At 45.9% G+C, this 25,150-nt stretch overlaps 1 protein-coding gene across 1 annotated transcript in view; it reads right to left on the bottom strand.

Annotated features, from left to right (window-relative positions):
- Window positions 1-25,150, bottom strand: part of CARMIL3 (capping protein regulator and myosin 1 linker 3) — a 53,046-nt gene that overhangs the window by 20,523 nt on the left and 7,373 nt on the right. The window contains exons 2-17 of the mRNA XM_063301587.1: window positions 14,403-14,497; window positions 12,393-12,443; window positions 11,872-11,931; window positions 11,654-11,775; window positions 10,421-10,518; window positions 7,669-7,739; window positions 6,565-6,638; window positions 5,863-5,938; window positions 4,462-4,550; window positions 3,561-3,655; window positions 2,626-2,712; window positions 1,987-2,096; window positions 1,498-1,575; window positions 1,270-1,346; window positions 1,080-1,184; window positions 45-114 (exon numbers count right to left, since the gene is read on the bottom strand). Of these exons, the coding sequence (XP_063157657.1) occupies window positions 45-114; window positions 1,080-1,184; window positions 1,270-1,346; window positions 1,498-1,575; window positions 1,987-2,096; window positions 2,626-2,712; window positions 3,561-3,655; window positions 4,462-4,550; window positions 5,863-5,938; window positions 6,565-6,638; window positions 7,669-7,739; window positions 10,421-10,518; window positions 11,654-11,775; window positions 11,872-11,931; window positions 12,393-12,443; window positions 14,403-14,497 (1,358 nt within the window). The remainder of the gene's footprint in view (window positions 1-44; window positions 115-1,079; window positions 1,185-1,269; window positions 1,347-1,497; window positions 1,576-1,986; window positions 2,097-2,625; window positions 2,713-3,560; window positions 3,656-4,461; window positions 4,551-5,862; window positions 5,939-6,564; window positions 6,639-7,668; window positions 7,740-10,420; window positions 10,519-11,653; window positions 11,776-11,871; window positions 11,932-12,392; window positions 12,444-14,402; window positions 14,498-25,150) is intronic.

Here is a 25,150-nt window from a genome sequence, read left to right as displayed (position 1 = left end):
AGCTTTATGGCCTTCCTGGATAACTCCGCACATCCTTCCATTACCTCACATCCGCTCAGATCCAGGTGCAGGTCACTGAGGTGGGTATTGGCAGACAAGCCTTGCAGGAGAGACCTGCGGGAAGAAGGCGAACCCTGATTAAGGCTTTCCCATGTCCTTGCATGTATTTTCCCCCCAACCTCTTGGGATTTTGAAGAGGGGGGCTCACGTAACAGGGCGGCCTATCGAACCGCCAAATATTTATCAGCAAAATAAAATTAAAAGGCTTCTGATAAAACACAAAGAAATAAGCAAACTCAGGAATTGGGGGAAATCGTTACCCCAAAAGTGCCTGCCCTTATTCTAAAAAAGCCTCTGTCTTTCCCAACACACACACACACACACACACACACAGAGAAGAACATGTATTACCCTAAAGTATTACTTTTGGAAAAGCTCACTTACCAGTTCAAACTTTTTTAAAAAATGCAAACTGGGCTTTTTTATTTCATTGGGTTCCCAAATTTTCCTTGTTTTAGGAGGAAGAATATAAAAACATGACTTCCTTGCAGCAAGACCTTATAATATTTTCATTTTTCCACATTTTCGTCTCCCTCCTTCCACCCGTTTAGCCCTGGGCAAACCCCATTGGCTCCTTTTTGTGACTTAGCACCCTGATGATATTGCACCACCCCTGATACAGGTAGTCCTCGACTTACGACCATTCATTTAGCAACCCTGTGAAGTTACAATGGTGCTGAAAAACATGACTTACAACCAGTCCTCACACTTATGACCGGTGCTGAACAAAATTCAGGCGCTTGGCAACTGGCATGTACTGTATTTACGACAGTTGCAGCATCCCGAAGTCACGTGATTGCCATTTGCAACCTTCCCAGCCGGCTTCCAACAAGCAAAGTCAATGGGGGAAGCCGGACTCGCTTAACGACTGTGACTCACTTAATAACCGCCTCGCTTAGTGATGGAAATTCTGGTCCTAGTTGTGGTCGTAAGTCGAGGACTACCCGTATGACAATCACACCCCTGGTTTTGTTCCAGACGCGGCACAACGCGGGATCGAGGCAGTGCTTGCCACTCACCGCAATGCTTCTACGGGGACCCTGATGCCTGACAGGTTCACACAGTTCAGAGAATAGGCACTGCAGAAAAACTGCTTCAAAGAGGGTGGGAATTCTTTTCCCTTTCTGTGGAAGAGAGCGTGCCTGTGATTTCTTGGCAAGAAAAAGGACCCCCCCCACACTTGCAAAGGAAGAAAGAATATTTCCTCACCGATGGGAAAAGGTGTTCCGTGCAAGGTTGAGGTAGCATAGTCGTGGGCAACAGCCATGGAGCAATGCACTAAAAAGCTATAGGGACAGACAGAGAAACCCACACCGAGGCGTGAACCACGGTCCTGCTCACCAGTTCGCAGGCCACCACCGAAGTTTGCAGCTCAGCACCCCATAACCCCCCAGCGCTCCGCAGCCAACCCGTCCCCAGGTTCTCTGAAAGTCTTACGGCATCTACCGCACAGTCTGTGGAGGAGAGGTCCAGATGAATCAGGGCGTTGGGCTGTGCCAGGAATGAATAGAAGCTCTGTGGGGAAAGGAAGAAGGAAAGGGGTCAACGGGGAAGCTCAAGCGTTTGTGGGGAGGGCGGGCAGAGCCCTCTCTGGTGTCTGCATCCGGGTCCGAGAGCCGTACTTCAACCAGAGAGTTGGGCCAAGAGGAAGGAGAGGGCAGCATCAGGACAAAAACTAAATCCAGCTCAATTAAAGTTAAACCCTCTTCCTGCTTCGGTCTCTGCCATGTTGGCTTTTTTTTTTTAATTGGTTTTTCCAATGCTCGATTTTCCCATGTTGGAAAAAGCCAGCTCCAGATTCTGGAGATGGGGAGAATATGATATTGGATACCCCCCAAAGCTGGAATTCTCCTCCAGAATGGGGTCTTCTGGACGGTGGTGTGAACTGGCTCCCCCCTGCAGCTTGATGAGATGCCGGTCACTCACATTTGCCTCGTCAGTCCCCAGAAGACCTGCATTTTTGCTTAAGTCAAGGTGGCGGAGGGAACTGGTGAATGCTGGGTTGGCACTGAAGGTCTGGCACAAAATGGCAAGTCCTGGGGAAGGAAACAGAGAATTGTTTGGGCCTTGAGCATTTAAAGCCAACCTCCCCATCTTTGGGATGTGAAGCCCTCCATTCCCAGAATTCTCAGCAGTGGCAATGCTAACTGAGGAATCCTGGGAGTTGAAGTCCAGTTGGATATCGCTGAGCCATTGCTGAGAATTCTGGGAGTTGAAGGCCTCACAGAGGAAGGGTGCCCAGTTAATTTGGAATATATGATTGGTTGAAATCCCCAGTCCGCCATGAATGCATGTTTTATCGATTTATATATTATGTTTCTATTCTGTTTTTGACTGTTAGCCACCCAGTCAGGCATATATAAATGCATAAATGCATAAATAAATTCCCTGGGCACGCCTTCACTTTCTCCCTCCCTCGTTCAGCTACCTTGAGAAGAAGATGAAAAGAAAGGAGAAGGCAGCATGGTTGCTCCGAGATCCTTATCAGAAGCAAAGCACACTACAGTTTTTTAATTCATACATCCCCTGGGACTCTTCCTTTGCCCCAACGGTGCTGGGTGGTACCTTTAGCAGTGATGCTGGTCTTAGAAAGGCAAAGTTTGCTGAGGCCTTTGGGAAAACACAGTAGCTGCTGACTCAGGGCACTGAGGCCTGTGGAGAGGGAGAGAAGAACGGGGTCAGGGTCTCTTTTCCCCAGGAGCCACCCCAGTTTCCAGGCAAGCTTAGATTGTCCCACAAGCATCTGCAGGACCCAGCACTTTCATCAAAATGGAGAAGGCAACATGGCACTGTTGCGCCACTGCACTGCAAGTACCACTCCTTTCATACAGGTAGTCCTCACTTAACGACCACAATGGGGACTGGAATTTCAGTTGCTAAGTGAGGCGGTCATTAAGCAAATCGGACCCAATTTTACAACGTTTTTTGCAGTGGTTGTTAAGCAAATCACCATGGGCATTAAGCAAACCATGTGGTCGTTAAGCGAATCATGTGGTTCCCCATTGATTTTGCTTGCCAGAAGCCGGAGAGGAAGGTTGAAAACGGCGATCACATGACCACGGGACACTGCGACAGTCATAAATGCAAACCGGTTGCCAAGCGCCCAAATCATGATCATGTGACTGCAGGGATGCTGGATGGTCGTAAGTGTGAGGACTGGTTGTAAGTCTTTTTTTCAGCACTGTTATAAGTCTGAACCATCACTAAACAAATGGTCATTAAGCAAGGACTGCCTGTACATACATGTGAAACACGATGAACATATCAACGGGATTGAGAGGGCATTGCATTGGCACATTGATGTTTCACTGGTTTCCCCCACCCTGATCCCCCTGGCAGAGGCCTCTGGATCACCAGTCCTCAACCTGGTGCCCTCCAGATGTGATATGGTTCTAACGCTCAGGCTCCCTAACCCTAGCCAAATAAGGACCTCCTGGGAGCTGAGGCCCCACACCTTTGAGGGAGGCTCCCCCACCTTGAGGGCCAGCTCCTTAAATCACCTTTGTCCTCCAGGGGATTGTGCGAGAGCGTGAGGACGTGGAGAGCGGTGTTGGGGTTTTCTGCCAGAACGCACGCCAGTTTCGTGGCAAAATCACTGTGGTCAAAGAGAGCGAGAGCAGATCAGTGGGAAATATCACAAGAGGCACATTTTTAAGGATACATTTACAGGCCCCAAGATGTGATGATCACGGAGAACAGCGTTCGGTATCAAGGCAGAGAATTCAACACGACTTTCTTTTACCCACTAATATTTGGATCTTGCTGTTTTCCACCAGCAAGTGCACAGAGGCTAACAACTAAGCAAGCTAAAACAAGGGGGCAAATGTGGAGGTTATCAGGGCGTGCACGGGGGTCAAAAAAGTCAAGATGGTGGTCATGAATGTGCACGCAAACTCCACCCCTTCTGGGCGTGTGCAAGTACAAGTCACGTCACCGCATCTCCCTTCTTGATTCTTTTGACCATCCCTGGGGATGCCCTGATAACTAAAATGATTTGGAACACAGTAGCTATGAAAGGGAGTTTTTAAAAAAGCACAGAACCAATGGTTTAAAACCAAAGAAGGGTGGAAATGAAATTATAACCCAACTGAGAGGTACCATTGGGGAAAGGACTCCGTCACTCCTTAATTTAAAAGACCCTAGTCCCCCAACTCCAGTAAAGGAAGGGTCTCAGAAGAGGAGCAAATTTCCTCATTTGGGACTTTAGAAATTTCAGAATGGGTTTCCAAGCACCAAATCAGCCTCGGATGGTTTTCTGAAGACCGGCAAAAATTGGGCGGAGAACTAGGAGATCCGCCAGAAGACGAGAGGAATGGAAGAATTCTCTCCTCTGGCCACCGCACAAGCAGCATCAAACTTTGCGTCAGTAAATGTGAATTTCAAAGTCTGGTCAAGCCTCACATTTTTAACCCTGCATTGTCCAGCACCAGCTCCTCCAGGTGATGGGACTTGCTCACCGTGTGCAAAATCTGCTCGGCTACTTCAGAGCCCTGAAAAGGATAGGAAACGGTGGAGTGGAAAGAACAAGGTGGGAGAAGAACTTGAGACAGCACGTCCTAATGGAAGTCCAGCCAAACTCTGAGCAAGCTCTTCCCTCATTCATTCATTGATTCATTCGTTCATTCTGATAAAAAAAACTAAGAACAGCCCTGCTGATCAGGCCAAGGCCCATCTTGGTCCAGTGTTTTGTTCCTCCTGGTGGCCAACCAGAAGCCTCTGCATCTCACCAGGAGGACACAGATCTATCTTCTTCTGCTAATATTCTCCTGCAACCTGAAGTATCATGGAAGCTTCAAGAGTGATGGATGGACCTGTCATCTATTAATTTATCCAATCCCTTTTCAATGTAAGTCGTGCCTGCTGGAGCTGGCCAAGGCTCATCTTCCTCCCAGTGGCCAACCAGATGTCTAGGGTGCTCACAAGGAGACGAGAGACCTTCCCCTCTCCTGCAGTTGTTCTCCTGCAGGTAAGATTTGGAGGCATCTGCCCCCAACTTGGAGGTGCCATGGAGTCTTCGAGGCTGAGGGACCTCAAAACATCTGTCCTGTAGGAATTTCTCCAATCCCTGTTTAAAGCCAACCAGGGCGTGCCCATCCCCACACCTTGTGGTCATGAAGCCCATAGGTTAGTGATGTGCTGTGTCAAGAAGCCCATCTTGCGCACGTCAGTTTTTAATCTCCTTCCAGTCTTGATGTCTGGAGAGGAGAAAACTCCCTACCAACTTTCTCTGGACCATGTCTGATTTTCTACAGCTCAGTCACAGCTCCCTTCTGTCCCCTTCTGCCAAGCAAAGGAGCCCCAAATATTTCAGCTTCTCCTGAATCACAAAGGAGTCTGGTTGCCCTCTTCTGCACTTTTCCAGCTCTGTCATCCACAGTCCCCCAGGTGCAGACATACCATAGATGTGTTTAATGCCACCACAAGGTTGGCATTTTAATTTTCAATCCCTAGCACAAAATTTGCCTTTTTCCCACAGAGGCACCCTGAGCTTCTTCAACATCCTCTAAGCTACAATGGATGAATCACCCTCTTATCAAAAATCTGGTCCCCTCACTGTCATTCCCAAACGTTTGGTGGTGGTCCTTGGTCCTTCGGGCAGATCCTACTTTCCCAAGGAAAGATGCGGCTGGCACGCCAGACAAACCTGGTACTAACGTGTGGGAGACAACAGCTTTGGATCTTGGAAAGTAGGCCTGATTACTTGGAGGGAGCACCCCTGAATCTGGAATAGCTTTACCAATGGACAGGAGGATGACCACAGAGAAGAAAGGAAAACGCTCCAAGACAGTCCTGGGGACGTACCAGCCGCAGGTCCTTGCAGTAAAGTTTGGTGAACCACTGGTTATAAGCCAAAGCTGCCACAATCAAAGCAAGATCTCTGGGATGGGAAGCAAAATGGGAAAGGGGAAAAAAGTTAGAAGAAGGATAGATCAATGGTGGAAAGTTGCCCTCTCCTTTAAGAACTCATCCTTGAATCCTAGAGCAGTGTTTCCCAACCTTGGCCACTTTAAGCTGGGTGGACTTCAACTGGGGAATTCTGGGAGTTGAAGTCCAACCAGCTTAAAGTGGCCAACGCTGAGAAACACTAAGCTAAACTGCAAAAAATAAGGTGAGGTTTAAACTTAGCAAGCTTAGCATGTTGTCCAAATATAGCCTTGAGGTTTTTCACTAACTAGGTTAAGTGTCTTCTGCAAACCCAGTCAGGTAGCACATACTAGCCTTCTTGAACCCGTAGCCCGGGGATCAAAGCAGTGATAGTCTCCTGCATCAAGAGAGGCACAAGAGGTTGGAAATATGAGCAATGAAGTAGAAAGGGCCCTTCCTTCTTTCGTCCATGGAGGGCAAAAAAAATGTATCTTCTACTCCCATGTGTCCAGTTGTGGGCACAAGGCTTTGCAACGGCTGGAAGGACCAGCCTCCAAAGTTAAGGGCTGAAAGGGAGACCGTGACGTCCAGGAGGACACAGGGTTGAGAAGATAGGTGAGACCGCTGGCTTCTTCTCACCGACTTTCCAAGTGAGAGAAATCGAGCAGGTTGAACTCCCGGTTGTCTTCAGAATGATAAATGGTGTCCACGTCCTGGTGGTGGTTGTAAGTGGTTGAGCGCAAGAGAAAGAAAACATTCAATTATTTTTACAGTTACAGGGGCTTCCTCCCAAGCCGTCCAGGAGATCCTTAAACACACCTGTTCTTCCCATCTCCTTCTCCTCTCCCCCACCGTAATGGTATGTGGGAGTGACCTTGGGAGACAGGAGGAAGAGCAGCAAACTAGACAATGGTTAGATAAGAGGCAGATGAGCCCACAGAAGGAATGGGGCTGTGGGAAGCATCTCAGAAGGGACCCTGCCTAGTTTCTTGGAGTGTAAAGGCGAGGAAGGAGAGATGGACTTCCAGATTTGCAAGATTCTGTTAATGTAACCTTATAATAAAGTTAGGGCTAGTACTTCTGGGTGTACTTCTTGGCTGGACTACCTTGCAAGGCTGACACCCCCCCCCTCCACAACAAGCTTGAAAGGTAGACCACAAGTTGGCCAAGATTATCCACTGGCTTTTTTAAAGCTCAGATGGGAAGAGAATCTTGGCCCATTTCCTTCAAGACCAAGATAATACGCCCACCCTCATCCACACATGAAGGATCAGCAGGATCTATCAAGAAGCTAGGTTTCCTGTTCTCCCATAATTTCCAGCCTGGAACATTTCAAGATTCCCACCATTGACTATAGCCTAGATTTTCCTAATACAGGTAGTCCTTGTTCAACGACTACAATTGGACCGGCAACTGTGCTTATGATCTTAGTTCAGCTTTCCTTTGCTTTCCAGACCTGCGAAGGTCATAAATGTGAGGATTGGTTGTAACGTTATTTTTTCATCACCATTGTGATGCGAATGGTTGCTCAGTGAGGCAGTCGCTAAACGAGGGCTACCCACATGCTTGCCCACCTTCTTCTGCCCCCTTCCGAGTCAGCCTGGATATCATTTGTACCAGCAATGCCACTTACAGTTGGTTTAAAAGCAAAGAAAGGCCTATAAACCCTAAAAAATCCTATTTTTTAAAATGCAGAGACGTCTTGAAGGTCAAGAGCATGGACAGTTCGGTTGGTGAACTCACCCACTGAACTTCTTCCCGGCAAGACTGTCCATTGTAGTCGCAAAGGGCAGCGTATGTTTCAGAAAAACCTCCTGAGGAGAGGGGGAATAGAGTTATATTCTCTCTCAATGGCCTTCGTTGAGAGCTGAAGAAGATCAGAATCATACCAGCCTCCCCGCAACCTTCTTACAAAATATGCTTTTCCATATTAAAACAAACCTTGCATATAGAAAATTAGTGTACCAGGGAGACATCGAGCTAGAGACATCTTGCTGAGGCACTAGCTTTCTATGTGAGGGGATTGTTTGCATTTTCCTTAAGTTTTCTGTGGATTGTACAGAGGCCCTTAGCTTTCTCAACAAACTTGTTAAAGGCCCCCAAAGCAAGGACTAAACGAGATTGTGCAATTATTTGATTGATGCAAATAGTAATTGTGGGCTTTTTTTTAGGCAAATAGCAGTGTTATTATTCAAGTCAGGATCGAATGGGAGGGGAAACTTGAATCCTTTGCCATAATTTGCTTTTTAAAATATAAACATTCAGTCACATTATATGATATCATAATTTTGTATATTGCGTAGAGCAGTGTTTTTCAGCCTTGGCAACTTTAAGGTGTGTGGACTTCGACTCCCAGAATTCCTCAGCTAGCTAGCATGCTGGCTGGGGAATTCTGGGAGTTGAAGTCCACATGCCTTAAAATTGCCAAGGTTGAAAAATACAGGCCTAGATCTACTGAACGTGTCACAGGCAGTCGTTAAGCGAGACATCATGTGACCGAGACTTGCAATTTTACTGCTGGCTTCTCCATTGGCTCTGCTTGTCAGAAGCTGGCTGTGAAGCATGCGAATGGCAATCATGTGACTGCGGGATGCTGTGACGGTTGTAAGTGTGAGGACCTGTCGTAAAGTTACTTTTCCAGCGCTGTCATAATTTCGAAGAGTTGTTAAACAGGGCAGTCATTAAGCAAGTTCCACCTCTATAGTTTTTATGAGCCAGCTGGGTGACTTTGGGCCACTTACTCTCAGCTAAGCCCTCCTCACAGGGTTGTTGTGGGGAAAATAGGAGGCAGCAGAACTAAGTATGTTTGCATACGCATGTATGTATACTTACTTTTAAAAAAAAGCAGGATAAAATTATTATTGTTGTTGTTGTTGTTTCACAAGGCTTTCTGTTATTCATATATGGAACTCACTGCCACAAGATGCAACAATGAATTCCAACTGGTTAGTGACTCCATTAGTCCAACTGAGAGAACATACAACATCTAAAATACACTGTATTATGCTCATAGTATTGTATTTGATAATATTAACCATTCATTTCAAGGGTTTTTTTTTTAATTGTATGGCATAGCAGTTCGGTGTTCATGCTGCTTTTTTTTCTTGCTGGGAAATCCTTGTGAGGCCCAGCAGCCAGATGTGTGGACTGTTTAGCCGTGACAAGCCACGTTGCCCGGGGTGCGCCACAAGGAGGCTGGTCTCCATTGCACCGAGTTGGGCTGAGAGGGAGGGACTGGCCCAAGGGCACCCAGCTGGCTTTCGTGTCTAAGGCGGGACTAGAACTCACAGCTCCTGGTTTCTAGCCCATTGCCTTAACCACTAAGCCAAACTGGCTCTTTTAAGGGCTATGAACTTTTGAAAATGTTTCAGAAGTGGTTTAAAGCAAGGCTAGGCAACACTTTGGATTCCAAAAAGGTACTCTGAAGGATTCGACTTTTTAAAATGGGAATCATGTAACTCCTCGGTGCTCCAAAACATCTTTTTGGAAATGAATCCAAAGTGTTGCACAGAACTTCTTCAGACCCATGTGAGCATGAAGGTAGCACTCTCTGTTGCTCATTAAAGTAGCAATGTCTTTTTCTGGGCTTCTGAAAGAACGATGCAGTTGCTTTAAAAGTCACTGCCTTTGGTTCCATCTTGACAACTTTACAGACAGGTCCAGGTCCCTGAAGCCTTCTTGATTGCCATTTACCTTCTTCTGGGAAGTTTTTTCAACTTTCCAGGCTAGGGCTGAGAGAGAACAACTGGCCCAAAGTTACTTAGCTGGCTTCCATGCCTAGAGAAAACTTGAACGTGGGTCTGTCTGCTCCTAGTCCAGGGCCTTAACCATTGCACCAAACTGGCTCTCATTAAACAGTCAAGTCATCAGTCTCTTAAAGCAGCCATGTAAATGTTCAAGCTCACACAGAAAACTTTAAAAAGGATGAAGTTGCTTTAATGAGCAGCAGGGAGGTGCTATGCTCACACATACTCCCAACTGATTCTTCCGAACTGTGTTTGAAGCGAGGCTAGACCCATTAATTTCTGTCTACCACCTAAGCAGCAGACAACCCAATAAAGTGTTTTAAATGAGCCACAACAAATGGCAGTAATTATTTTTAAAATGGGCTTTTCTGCAGTCAAACTCCTCGAAATGTAACCTCAGCGTCTCAGGGCAATATACCTTTGACCACCAGGAGTGGGAGGGATGCCTCAGAAGACAGCAATCTGATTTACAAGCTTCTTTGGTTGCAAATGCTTAAAAGCAGAAGAGGAGGCTAAATGGATACCCAGCAGTCTGATCCAGCAAAGCAATTTGTATATTTTCATGAGAACACTTCCGGGATTCAGGTCAGTGGGTTAAGTGGGAAATGCCATAACTGTAATTAAAATTTCATACAATTTGCTTTGAAGGAAGATTTCAGCTCTTGACTTTCTAATGTACAAGGACTCGATGTCATAAATCTGGGAACCGTTCTCCCTCCGCCAAACTTGGCTCGCGATCCCCTGCTCACCGCAAATGCTGTGAATGGTGGAATTTGAACTTTCCGAATTGGGGGACACATCCCTGGACGCCACTGGAGTCTCCACATTCCCATGGCGAATCAGGCAGCTGGAATGGAGTGAGGTGGAAAAAAGGACTTTATATCAGGGGCTGGAGCACCTGAACTCTTATACTTTTAAAACTCTTATGTCTCATGCTGTGTATCTGCCTTCTCCAACATGGTGCCCTCCAGATGTGCTGAATTTCAACTTCTGGAATCCTCGGGCTGGCTGAGAATCCTGGAAGCTGAAAAAACAGCGCACCTGGATTGCTCCTGATTGGAGAAAGCTGCTACAGTTAATCCCAGGAGCGTGATGAAAAGAGGGAGAGAATATCTCCCTATAAATTTGGCTGTCCCCTTCTCCCCTTGCCATCTTTTCCAGTTTTTCCACTCACTGAAAATAATTCAGCCCCGCTCCATGATGTTGGCCTTGCAACAGAACTCCATCAGCTGCTTCAAGGAAAGCAGAATTTGGCCGTAGGCAATGGCCTCCCTATGGCTCCAGCCTTGAATCTCACCAAACTCTACCCCTAAATTGAGTTTAGGGGTAGAGTTTTGATGAGGTGCAAGGCAAGATATGACAAAAATCCATGGAGGGGCTTTGTCAGTCAAGTGGCATTTGTTCGTCCTGCAGAGCTGTGGTCAGCACGAGAGAAAAGGTGCTGAGACACCCATGCACAGGGAATGATCAAAATTAAATGCATAATGTTGCCTCTCCAGACCAACCTTTCCCCAAGTAGTCCCATCCAGATAATCCTGGGGATTCTGGGACCTGTGGTCTGGGAGGCATCAAGATGGGGGAAACTGGCTCAGACTTCGATCTTTGCAAATTTCTTTTGCAGAAGGGCGATGCTGTTGGTGATTCTCATTTTCCCTCTATTTTTACGGGGCTTGGAAATGTTTGCAGAGGACCACCCAAAACTCAGTCCCATTTTCCACTTCTCAGATTAACCACCATTTCTGCGGTCACCTACATTTACCAACAAGCTGGGACTTAAACAACCCAGCCTACTCTTTTATCCCTAAACCCCAATGATCAACAAAAACCAGCAGGCATTTTGTGTCCTGTGAAGAGAAAACATTATCCTTGACAAAATGTTTGCCCATGAGGGAGCTGCTAAAGGCTCAGCTGCAGGGAAGGAAGAAAAACTTGGCAACCTGACTGCTTATTTCCCACCACCCCTGCTGCTCTTGTGTACTCACACAGAAGCCGGACTTGGAAAAATTTTGGCTAAGGCAGTGTTGACGTGTCTCGTAACCTGGCCAGCACTTTCGGGAGTTGGGAATTTCAGATTGTAGTTGGCTTTCTCTGTTTCCACCAAGATCTGAAAATGGGAAGGAAGGATGGGTGGAAATTTGTGAAGATCCATCCTCAAGCCAATAAAACATTTTTTTTTTAGAGTAATCATGCTGTTTCTTACCTGGTTGTGGTTCAGAGTGTTTAATGCTCGGATCTCCAAGACGTTGAAAGAGCATTCGAGCTATGCAAACAAGAAGGAAGAAGTTAGTCTGGATTTCTGCAGGAGCACCTGAGCTAGAAAGATAATGTCTCCTGTGAGTCAAGTTCAACTTCATGGATGGGACTATGTGGTTTTCTCAACAACAATACAGGATAGGCCTGTGCCTGCTTGCTTCTCGGATTTTTTTTTCAACCCGCAGTGCTGGGACTTCTAGTCCCGAAGAATTAGCAAGGTCTTAACTTTGCTTAGATCAGATCACTACTTTTGCCCAGTTACATGGTTGCTGTTAGCTAATTTTAGCTGCTCGAAAAAAGGAATGGGAGACCACCAGGAACTCCTAAAACTTCACTCAGAAAACCTACTGGAAGAGGTCATGGACTGAACTGCTGGAGATGAAAGAGCATCCAAATCCTTTCCCCTTAGATCAGTGTTGAGAAACACTGTCTCAGATAACCCCCTATTTTTTCCCTTGTTCCACTCACCTTGGCGGGCATCTTAATTCCAAAGAGATAGATGCGCCAGGTAGTAAGAACCTGTTGAAAAGCAAAATAGAAAAAAAAGAATGAAATTCAAATTGGTGAGTTTCCCTGCGAGAAGGGGCTGCAGTCAGAGATGTGGGACTTTCCCCTTTTTTCCCAGATTCTGAAATCTGTGTTTTTTTTTAGTTTGGCTTGTCTCATGCTACCTGCCCCAAAAGCCATCCTGGCTGGGGATGATGGGTGCTGTAGGCCAATACCTTTAGAAGGCACAATGAGAACTCCCCCCTCCCCGCCCTCCCCATGGTGATGCTTAGGAAGGGAATCTTAGAAGGCAGAAATGAGAGAAGGCTTTGTGAGTTTGTAGTGCGTGTGAGACGGGAGTGAGAAAGGGACAGATTGGCTAACCAGGAAGTCGATGGAGCTAGTGTGAGCCATTAAAAAGTCTCGTGAAAGGAAAAAAGGAAGAATCCGTCAGAGTCTTTGCCCGTTTGCAATGGAGAGGGGTGAATTATTGATGACTTAAGAATGCCAGAAGATTTCTCCTTAGCAACTGGGCTGGGAGGCACCAAGGCCAGAGATAATCTACAACTGGCACAATTGCTCCCTAGCAATCGCGTAACTCTAATAAAAAAAATGATCAGGAGTCTGGTGGCACGTTTTCCGACTCCCAAGTTTTTTTCCAAAGGCAGAGGCTTTCTGATGCATCCGAGGAAGCGGTCTGTGGCTAAGGAACTCTTCTGCCTTTGAATAAAATTGGGGAGTCAGAAAACGTGCCACCAGACTCCTGATTTTTTGCAACCTCATTCTCCTACGATGTCTTAACCGTTCTGAAACTCACCGACCCTTCCTCTCTCCTCTTTCTGCTCTGGTCCGCCACGGTAGGATCTGCCCACGGCACAAAAGAGCACAGCGCTGTCCTTCGCAGTGGGAAAACAGCCCTTGCAAAGAAGGCCCCGGCCGCTGCAGTTCAGCTTCAAAGTTTAAGTCACTGGCTAACATCAAGTCTAAATTCCCCATCCCAAGTCTGAGCCACTCTTTCAAATGGCTATTTTTTTTTCTCATGTGGCTCCTGCCATTTCCACAAAGAAAGCCCTAAAAGCAGCAATTCTTCAGGTGCAGCATTTCCTCCTTGGGTTGGAGAAAGCTCTACCAGTTGACTTAACAGCCTGAATACCTAATGTCCCTGGGAGTCTGCTATTAGGAAGGGAAGAAAAACCCTCCCCGTTCATCATCCTTATTATCTTATCATCTTATCTTATCTTATCTTATCTTATCTTATCTTATCTTATCTTATCTTATCTTATCTTATCTTATCTTATCTATTATTTTATTTTCCTTGCTGGTGTGGGCAGGGGAATTCAACCAATTGCTTGAATGTGCTGGTAGCTTCCTTTTTTAAAAAAAGACAAGCTTCTTCTGTCTGATCCAGTTTCTAACTCCGATATCCATCTATATTAATCCAGGATAAATCCTTCCACCCTCCAGTTTCAAATATTTCTCCCTTGATCTGTCTCTCCAACCTAAAATTGGACAAAATGTTGTCCCAAGCACGAGTCCACAGCTAAAGCTCTTCCCAACATGGGGAAATAATGGCAGAAGATTTACCAATGAATTTCTGCCTATTTTAGGGAAGTGGTTTTCCAGGGGATATTGCTAACTAGGGAGAGGGGTGCAGCCTCTCAGAGAATTCTAAGAAGTGAGGTACAGGGACAGAGCCTCCTAGGGGATTCTGGGAAGGGAGAAGAAAGGGGCAGATCCTCCTGGGGGTTCTGGGAAGGGAGGAGAAGGGGGTGGATCCTCCTGGGGATTCTGGGAACGGAGGTGAGAGGGGTGGCTACTCCCAGAGGATTCTGGGAAAGGACCAGGTGATTATGTGGGTGAACCCAAGAGGGGTGTGTGCTGCTCCAGAAAGTTGCAGCGAGTGTGTCTGCCCGCATCTCTCAACCGTCGGCCGTCAGCCAAGCGGAGTCCCGCCGTCTCTTCTGCCCCGGACACAGCCCCGGAAAATCTCACCAGCACTCGGTCTTCATTTTTCTTGGGCTTGGTTTCCAGCTTCACCCTCACCAGGAGGTGGATGGGAGGCCGGCTGAGAAACTTCCGGATGCTTTCTGCAAAGGAGAATGGCAAGATGAAGATGGGAAGGAAGGCCCGCCTGTCGCAGAGTGACCACGACCAACCACTCCACTCGATTCTGGATCCGGTTCCAAGGACAAACAGGACCTGTGGTTTGTTCCCCACCTGGAAACCCTGGATAAAGTGCCACTGAGCATGTGCAGAGGGTCTCACCTCCCCACCGAGCTCCTTTAGTACAGCTCAGGTGGAAAAATCAAGGACGGATTTTGTACCTAGAATTGATGAGACCAAAAACTAATGCATACAGGTAGTCCTCACTTAACAACCACAATTGGGACTGGAATTTCGGTTGCTAAGCAAAGCAGTCATTAATCTGACCAGATTTTACAACCATTTTTGCAGTGGTCATTAAGCGAATCACTCAATTCTCCATTGATTTTGCTTGCCAGAAACTGGCTGGGAAGTCCAAAACTGGCGATCACAGGACACTGCGATGGTCGTAAATCTACACTGGTTGCCAAGCGCCCAAATTGTGATGATGTGACCATGGGAATGCTGCAACGGTCGTAAGTACAAGGACTGGTCACAAGTCGGTTTTTCAGCACCATCCTAAGTCCGAACCATCACTAAACAAATGGTTGTTAAGTGAGGACTACCTGTACTTTGCTAATGTGGAAGTTTCAAAGGTCTCTCTCAGGGATTCTGCTGGGATTCAGGAAAATGCGTTCCTTGCCCCTGAAATCATGGGGCCGTCTCAAGCAACAGACTTTAATCTTTACATTTTCCAAAGTCACCCCTTGAAGGACGGGGTGATTCACACTTGGCCCTCATTCTAAAGCAAGCGGTCGTCCATTCCCAGCTTTGCATAAATCAGATTCACCGATCCAGAATCTCCCCTGCGAAAAGTGGAAAGTGGAAGAGGAAGAGGAAGAACTCTGCGCACATTCCAAGGAATTTGATCATCATATTATTATATGAGCAGTAGAGTTGAAACAAGCCCTGACGGATGTTAACTGGCCCGTTTCCTTCCCTCTGGACAACTTTTCAGCTTCTGCTGAATGAACCTTCCCTGGAAAGGTTTTTCTCCATTCTCACCCCACGGGGTAAACTGAGGCCACTACATCTGAGCCTCGTGTGTGCGGAGCGCAAGGGAATGATGCCCCTGGCTGGGTGAGCGGGGCATTGGAGTGAAACACTGAAGGTGACAGCAACGGCCAAGAATGGGGATTAGTCCTGGCAGCTGAGGCAGAGGGAGCCCAGGAGAAGTGTCAGAGCGTACCAAGTTATCCGAACAAGGGCCATGTGCGAATGAATCTGGGACAAATCCTTATAGGTGTCTCGTGTAATTGAGCCAAGTTGTGTACTGTGGCAGGGGTGAATGGAAGCGGACCAAAATGGGGGCTTGCAGTCTAGACCATTCTGAGCATCTGCTTTCCTTCAGATTTCAGCAACGGCCTCCTCCAGTGCCCTACTTTACACTTAAATAAGAAAACAAGGGATCCCTACAGAACCTCTTGCCTTACTGGGCAAAGTTTGCTCCACTACATTTTCCTCCTGAATATTGCAAAACTCTCACCAGTACTTTGCTCAAATCCCGAATAAGCAAGATTTCAAGGCAGACTGGTTTGGTACCTTTATTTACAGAAATAACAGTCAGCCCTGGTTTGTTTTAATCATGGTTTTTGTTGCATCTATTGTTGTTAGCAAACCACAGTGCCCAGTTTATACAGCATTCTAAGCCAAAACCTAATCAAATATATTATAGGTTAGGGCAGTGTTTTTCACACGTGGCAACTTTAAGATGTGTGGACTTCAACTCCCAGAATTCCTCAGCCACAATGGTGGCTGGGGAATTCTGGGAGTTGAAGTCCACACATCTTAAAGTTGCCACGTGTGAAAAACACTGGGGTAGGGTCATGTGTGAGTCCAGCTAAGGGTCAAGAAGAGAACTGGAAGGTTTATGATGACAAACTACAACCTCATTACAACAGAAGTGATGACAACTCCTATAATCCCCAGCCAGCAGGGTCAGATTAAGGTTGGAAAGTGGAAATGTTCCGTCATGACTCCTAGACATTTTAGTTTTTAATGTGACCAAAAAGGCAAGTTATTGTATGACTGTACCACTGAAGTTACTAAATTTAATATGATCTTGATTAAATTTAAATTCAATTAAATCAGATGTAGTTTTATTCTGGGCCCACCTATTTCTTTTTCAAAAGTGGGGCACCTTTGAACTTCAGCTGGCCACATGGGTCTTCAAAGCAAGCTTTTGTTTCATTTCAGGGCAATAGCCTTTTTCTTTTCTCCTATCTCCTGCCTTTAACTTCCTTTTGTTCTTCATGATTTCTCACTCTTTTCCTGTGCTTTGCATAATGTTGCTTAACCTGAAAGGAAATAACATGATGGCTACCTAGGTATGATCCCTGAGCATATTTTGGACAAAGAGAATCCAAGCCACAACAGTCAAACAAAAATCACTGGAGGCAGTTTCTTGTCATTCAGCTATTTAAACCTGGTTTTGTCTAGCCCATTTCCCTGTCTCAGAGAGAGTTGGATGCAGAGGGAATGAAATCCAATTCAGCAGCATCTCCTGATGTGACAAAGATTGAAAGAGAATTGGGATGCTGGGAAAAATCATGGAATACGGAAGAGAAAAGGCATTTGACTGGCTTGAGGGGGCTGCTAGGGAATTGCCATGTCCCCTCACTTACATAAAGTCCATGAACAAACAAGGTGGCTTTTAAAACTAGCTTATAGTCATGGCCTCACACACCCCTATGATGCCTTGAAAGTACTCCCTTGCTCATAGCGGGAATGGGCTTGCTATGCACTTTGCACAAATCTACCAATCTGTAATTTTTTTTCTTCCTTAGCCCCATCAGGCGGAAGGGCTCTAGAAACGGAGAAGTCAATCCTCTGACACACCTATTACAAAACAGCAACTGCAAATGTACATTATTGCTCCTAGCAGGCCACATTAGAAACCAGGATCCCACCAAGAAGTGGCTGAAAGATCACTGAAAATGTTGGACTATGCTCTCTCCCATAGTAAGCTGACCATAGGTCCCATTTTGGATTGGACAGTCCCGTTTTTTTAACATTTCCAGACCGTCCCGTTGTTTTAATATAAATGTCCATTTTGTCCCGTTTTCTTAAAAACCTTACTTAAAAATTTGAAAGTTCCCGCAAACCTGTCAGAATGCAGTTTGACTTTGAGTGGAAAGAGGGGGAGCTCGGCAGAAACGGCGGGGGAAAAGCTGCAGAGCTCAACCCGGCAGGAAACCTAAAAAGAAAAAAACAGGATCAGCTGATAGGCGGTGATCAGAGGGAGAGCCGGTTGGCTCCTGCCTTGAAACGGCAGGAAGGAAAGAACGTAAAAGCACAGCCAGAGGAGGAATGGCTTGCTGGGGACAACCGTTCACTAGACTCTCCAGCCCAGCCTTGCCTCTTGCAAACGAAGGAATCCGAAGATTCCCAGCCCGAGAAAACCAGAGAAGTTCCTGCCCGTCGCCCAGCCCTGCCCGGTTTTGCCATCCCAATGTCCTGTTTTAACCCCGTCCCGTTTTGCCATCCCAAAGTCCTGTTTTTGTCTCCAGGAAATATGGTCAGCCTATCCCATAGCCAAGCATTATATGCATCATCCCTGGAACCCGAGGACAAGCATGGAAACTATCCCTCACATCAAAGAACCAAGTTCTTGCAGTCCAATTTCTTCATTTACAGTGTCTATATGTTAAAGCAGCAACGGGGAAGCCAGCGTTAAACAGGAAAAGCAGAGTGGCTGCAGGAATTGGAGGTCTCGTCCTTTCTTGCCACCAAAGGTGGACTGAGGTGGACAGAAGAAGGCTTCAGGTGGGAGGAGGCGGTCCAAAGGACACCAAGAGAACCAACAGGAGCTTCAATGCTGGCTGGCATCACTTCAGGCCACACATCAGGTCACCTCATATTGTGCATGTGGAGGGCTTTGGGGACCTGGCTAGGGGTGGCTTCAGAGGAGGAGGTCAAAAAGGTCAAGATGGCAGCCTGCCCACATCATCCACGCTTCACCATCTTGACTTTTTTGACACCCCCCGCCCCACAAATGTCCCTGGAACTGACCATAATCACAAGCATAAGAGGCTGGGGCTTAAAATTTACGATGGTGGCCTCATCCTTTACAATCAGTTCTGAGAAAGCCAAAACCAGGTCCATCTTCATGTTGGTTGGCTTTTCCTGTTACAGCACGGGGGGAAAACCCCCACCAAAACGGGGGGGGGGGGAGGCATTAGGCAATTAAAAATCCCCAAGATGGGAGGAACCTTGAAACCCCCTTGGTGGGCTTGTGGCAAGGCAGCCCTGTCCTCTGCCTCTAATTTGAAAGGGGGCAGCAGGAAACAGTGCATTTTAACTGCCTCGGCAGGATCACCGTTTGCAAATTCGTTTAAGGGGGTTAAAAATGGGGGCGCGGGGGTGCTTGAGTTAAAAGCCGCATTATCGCCAAGAGGGACGCCTCTGATTGATTCCCACCAGCTCTGTTTATACAGCTGCATTTTCAGAATATGCAGGAAGCTGGTCCCAGTAGAGTCGGTGTTTTAGAGGACTGATGGGATTTTCATAAATTATTTGTCAGTACTGGTGCTTGGAGCATGAGAGGTTTTGGAGGTATTTCAGAGGCACGTTGCAAAAGTCCAGTCTCTCGGCTTGCAGTTCAGCCGACCCCTTCCTCCTCTGTGACTCATGTTTCATGCTTGATCGAATAAACCATGGTTAGCTGCTGTTGTGCCATAGGTGCTGCAAACTGGTTTAAGCACATCATGCTACCTTGATGGTTTTTGAGGGATCTGCTTCTCACCATGTTTTGGATGTTTCTAAGGCTCGACCTGCGCCATGCTATGAAAGCAGAGTGAACTTTGGAAAGAGAAAGGAAATGCAGGGTTGGGGGTCATGTCATATATTGTGGTAAGCCGTTATGTAACTTTTGGTTTCGCGCAAGCCAAGCACAGACCCAGCGTTTGTGGTTTGTAAGCCATGGTTTATGGTTTAGCATGCTGTGCAAATTTAAGCAATTATGGTTTGGCAGTAAACCAGGGTTAAACAAACTAGGGTTGGCTTGACAGATAAACTGTGCCCCCCCCTACATTTCCGTGTAGCTGCAATTACGCACATCAAGGGGGAAAGAGTTGGCCTGACTGTTTTTAACAGACTTATAAGAGGAAAATCTCCCTCAAGTCAAATTCGATGCCTGGTGACTGTTAACCCATCTGTGTAATTTTCTTGGCAACAATAGGAAGGTGATTTGCCACTGCCAGATTTTAGGATCTACAGGTCTAATCCAAAGCTCTGGAGTTCCTAGTGGTCTCCCATCCACATGCAAAACAGGAAAGGAAAGTCCAGCCCAATTTTTATCAGCCATAGTCAGGGAGGTGCTAATGTTACTGAGGCCTGTGCAATGGAGAAAATAATCCAGATAAAAATGCTGTTTTAGTATTTTTAAATTACAGACAGTGGGGATTTTGGCACTCAGCTCAGAGCTTCAAACCCTTTCCCACATTGTTCAAATAATTTAATGTACTTTGTTTTTGATATTTAATTTTTTATTAATGGTGTACTGACCACTAACTGTACAATCTTGGCCATTCCACTCACTGATATTATTTTCCTGTATCAATTCTTTTTTCCCTTTTTCCTTTTCTCCTTTTGCTGGCTTGTTCATTCTTTTTTTTAAGGATTAATCAATGCATTTTGCAAAAAAAGGAAACCCATGCTGTCAAAAAAAATAAAACAGGAAATGTGCCATTTTGCAGGAATGCGAAAGTGCCAGATGCTAATAAATGAGAAAACCTAAGAAAACTTTTTCCCTGCACAGAATTGTTCAGATGCTAATGCCAGGCTCAGTCTGTAGTAATAACGCTTTACTGCAGTGTTTCTCAGCCTTGGCAACTTTAAGATGTGTGGACTTCAACTCCCAGAATTCCCCAGCCAGCCATGCTGGCTGGGGAATTCTGGGAGTTGAAGTCCACCATCTTAAAGATTGAGAAACACTGCATAAGACCAAAGTAATAATTCCATATTAACACTATAATAACGTGCACACCTTCAGCAAAGGATCGTTACCTTGCCGTGGTGCTGGAGCTTGAGCACCTCAATGATGCCATGAGCTAAACCGTGAAGGGCCACCCAAGACGGAAAGGTCATGACAGAGAGGTCAGACTAAATGCGATCCCTGGGGAAGGTAATGGCAACCCACCCCAGTATTCTTGCCGTGAAAACTAAATGGATCAGTACAACCAGAGATTTGTCGGTATACCATCGGAAGGTGAGACCCCCAGGTTGGAAGATGGTCAAAATGCTACTGGGGAGGAACAGAGGATGAGCTCAACTAGCCCCAGACGTGATGACGCAGCTAGCTCAAAGCCGAAAGGACGGCTAGCGGCCGACGGTGCTGGTGGTGAATGGCGAATCCGATGTTCTAAGGATCAACACACCATTGGAACCTGGAATGTAAGATCTTTGAGCCAGGGCAAATTGGATGTGGTTATTGGTGAGATGTCAAGATTAAAGATAGACATTCTGGGCGTCAGTGAACTGAAATGGACTGGAATGGGCCACTTCACATCAAATGACCACCAGATCTACTACTGTGGACAAGAGGACCACAGAAGAAATGGAGTAGCCTTCATAATTAATAGTAAAGTGGCTAAAGCAGTGCTTGGATACAACCCAAAAAACGACAGAATGATCTCAATTCGAATTCAGGGCAAGCCATCTAACATCACAGTGATCCAAATATACGCCCCAACCACAAATGCTGAAGAAGCTGAAGTAGAGCAGTTCTATGAGGACCTGCAGCACCTACTGGACAACACGCCTAAAAGAGATGTTATTTTCATCACAGGAGACTGGAATGCTAAGGTGGGCAGTCAAATGACACCTCGAATTACAGGTAAGTATGGCCTGGGAGAACAAAATGAAGCAGGACATAGGCTGATAGAATTTTGCCAAGACAATTCACTCTGCATAACAAACACTCTCTTCCAACAACCTAAGAGACGGCTTTATACATGGACTTCACCAGATGGACAACACCGAAATCAGATTGATTACATCCTTTGCAGCCAAAGGTGGCGGACATCTGTACAGTCGGTAAAAACAAGACCTGGAGCTGACTGTAGTTCAGATCACGAACTTCTTCTTGCACAATTTAGGATCAGACTAAAGAGATTAGGGAAGACCCACAGATCAGCTAGATATGAGCTCACTAATATTCCTAAGGAATATGCAGTGGAGGTGAAGAATAGATTTAAGGGACTGGACTTAGTAGATAGGGTCCCGGAAGAACTCTGGACAGAAGTTGGCAGCATTGTTCAGGAGGCGGCAACAAAATACATCCCAAAGAAAGAGAAAACCAAGAAGGCAAAATGGCTGTCTGCTGAGACACTAGAAGTAGCCCAAGAAAGAAGGAAAGCAAAAGGCAACAGTGATAGGGGGAGATATGCCCAATTAAATGCAAAATTCCAGAGGTTAGCCAGAAGAGATAAGGAATTATTTTTAAACAAGCAATGCGCGGAAGTGGAAGAAGACAATAGAATAGGAAGGACAAGAGACCTCTTCCAGAAAATTAGAAACATTGGAGGTAAATTCCAGGCAAAAATGGGTATGATCAAAAACAAAGATGGCAAGGACCTAACAGAAGAAGAAGAGATCAAGAAAAGGTGGCAAGAATATACAGAAGACCTGTATAGGAAGGATAACAATATCGGGGATAGCTTTGATGGTGTGGTCAGTGAGCTAGAGCCAGAGATCCTGAAGAGTGAGGTTGAATGGGCCTTAAGAAGCATTGCTAATAACAAGGCAGCAGGAGACGACGGCATCCCAGCTGAACTGTTCAAAATCTTGCAAGATGATGCTGTCAAGGCAATGCATGCTATATGCCAGCAAATTTGGAAAACACAAGAATGGCCATCAGATTGGAAAAAATCAACTTATATCCCCATACCAAAAAAGGGAAACACTAAAGAATGTTCAAACTATCGAACAGTGGCACTCATTTCACATGCCAGTAAGGTAATGCTCAAGATCCTGCAAGGTAGACTTCAGCAGTTCATGGAGCGAGAATTGCCAGATGTACAAGCTGGGTTTAGAAAAGGCAGAGGAACTAGAGACCAAATTGCCAATATCCGCTGGATAATGGAAAAAGCCAGGGAGTTTCAGAAAAACATCTATTTCTGTTTTATTGACTATTCTAAAGCCTTTGACTGTGTGGACCATAACAAATTGTGGCAAGTTCTTAGCGGTATGGGGATACCAAGTCATCTTGTATGCCTCCTGAAGAATCTGTATAACGACCAAGTAGCAACAGTAAGAACAGACCACGGAACAACAGACTGGTTTAAGATTGGGAAAGGAGTACGGCAGGGCTGTATCCTCTCACCCTACCTATTCAACTTGTACGCAGAACACATCATGCGACAAGCTGGCCTTGAGGAATCCAAGGCTGGAGTTAAAATCTCTGGAAGAAACATTAACAATCTCAGATATGCAGATGATACCACTTTGATGGCTGAAAGCGAAGAGGAACTGAGGAGCCTTATGATGAAGGTGAAAGAAGAAAGTGCAAAAGCTGGTTTGCAGCTAAACCTCAAAAAAACCAAGATTATGGCAACCAGCTTGATTGATAACTGGCAAATAGAGGGAGAAAATGTAGAAGCAGTGAAAGACTTTGTATTCCTAGGTGCGAAGATTACTGCAGATGCTGACTGCAGTCAGGAAATCAGAAGACGCTTAATCCTTGGAAGAAGAGCAATGACAAATCTCGATAAAATAGTGAAGAGCAGAGACATCACACTGACAACAAAGGCCCGCATAGTTAAAGCAATGGTGTTCCCCGTAGTAACATATGGCTGCGAGAGCTGGACCATAAGGAAGGCTGAGAGAAGGAAGATCGATGCTTTTGAACTGTGGTGTTGGAGGAAAATTCTGAGAGTGCCTTGGACTGCAAGAAGATCAAACCAGTCCATCCTCCAGGAAATAAAGCCAGACTGCTCACTTGAGGGAACGATACTAAAGGCCAAACTGAAATACTTTGGCCACATAATGAGAAGACAGGACACCCTGGAGAAGATGCTGATGCTAGAGAGAGTGGAAGGCAAAAGGAAGAGGGGCCGACCAAGGGCAAGATGGATGGATGATATTCCAGAGGTGACGGACTCGTCCCTGGGGGAGCTGGGGGTGTTGACGACCGACAGGAAGCTCTGGCGTGGGCTGGTCCATGAAGTCATGAAGAGTTGGAAGCGACTAAACGAATAAACAACAAAACGTGCACACACATACACACACACCTCTGACCCAAATGCTGAAGAGGGTGGGATGGAGTTGAAGATGGAGGACGGAAACCAGAAACACCATTAGCACCAACAGTGGGCAACTCCAGTTACGAGAAAGTTGGCTGCATAAACGGGTATTCCAATCAAAACTAAAACAAAAAACCTAGATATCCCAAAATATTTTGCCTTATGAAAGCAGCTGTTGGTCGAATCAGTCGGAGAAGTGACAAACCTTAGGTGGCACCCGAATCCTGGGGCCAGATTTATTACACAGCCAGCCGAAAGGGCTCTCCAAATCGACAGACGCTGAAGTGGAAATTTGCCCAGAAAAGAGAAATTATAAAGAAAAGAAAGAAGAAGTTGAAAAAAGAGAAAGAGAGAGAAGAAGAGTCCACGCTCTGGGTTCAAAATGCTGATGTTCTTGGCTATACCCCAACACCATATCAATCTATCAAGAGATCAAAATTGTGGGGTTTCCGGGCACAGGATTGCCTAAGAGAATTACTTTACAACATTGGAAGGTAAAACATTTACCCAATGTGGAGGAATAGGCGCTAATATCGACATTTGAATGAGGTAGGGTTTTTTTTAGAACCAAGGTACAGGTAGTCCTCGCTTAACAACCACAATTGGGACCGACAGTTTGGTTGCTAAGCGAAGTGGCCATTAAGCGAATCTGACCTGATTTTACAACCTTTTTTGTGTCAGTCATTAAGCGAACCACATGGTCATTAATTGAATCATGCTGTTCCCCATTGATTTTGCTTGCCAGAAGCTGGCCAGGAAGGTTGAAAATGGCAATCACGTGACCACGGGATGCTGCGACGGTCATAAATGAGAACCGGTTGCCAAGCGCCCAAATCGTGATCGTGTGGACGTTGCAATGGTCATAAGTGTGAGAACTGGTCATAAGTCGTTCTTTTCAACACCGTTGTAAGTCCGAACCGTCACTAAATGAATGGTTGTTAAGTGAGGACCACCTGTACAAGGGTCAAATTGGGGAAAGTTATTCACTTTCTCACATCATTTCCCAAGCTTTTCTTTTTTCCCTTCTACTTTTTAGGTGCATTTGAAACCATTTCAAAAATGAGATATTGTAGAATATTCTGTTCCTGGAGCAGTTAGTTTTGCACATATTTAATTACCACAATAATTACAATAAATCAGCGTTTCCCACCTTCGGCAGCGTTAAGATGTGTGGGCTTCAACTCCCAGAACGGAAGCCCGCACATCTTAACGTTGCCGAAGGTAGGAAACACTGTATTATCTGATATTGTTGTTTTGTTCTAGCTATTTTCTACTTTTGCTTTTCTTAGTTTAAGACAGATTGGTAGGTAAGCAGACAGGCAGTCAGGCACACACACACAGGGGCATCAACTGCGC

The sequence above is a fragment of the Candoia aspera genome, chromosome 4 (genome assembly GCF_035149785.1).
Source record: "Candoia aspera isolate rCanAsp1 chromosome 4, rCanAsp1.hap2, whole genome shotgun sequence".
In the NCBI taxonomy this organism is placed as follows: Eukaryota; Metazoa; Chordata; class Lepidosauria; order Squamata; family Boidae; genus Candoia; species Candoia aspera.
Note: the sequence above shows the minus strand (reverse complement) of the source record. Positions and strands in the feature narration are given on the sequence as shown.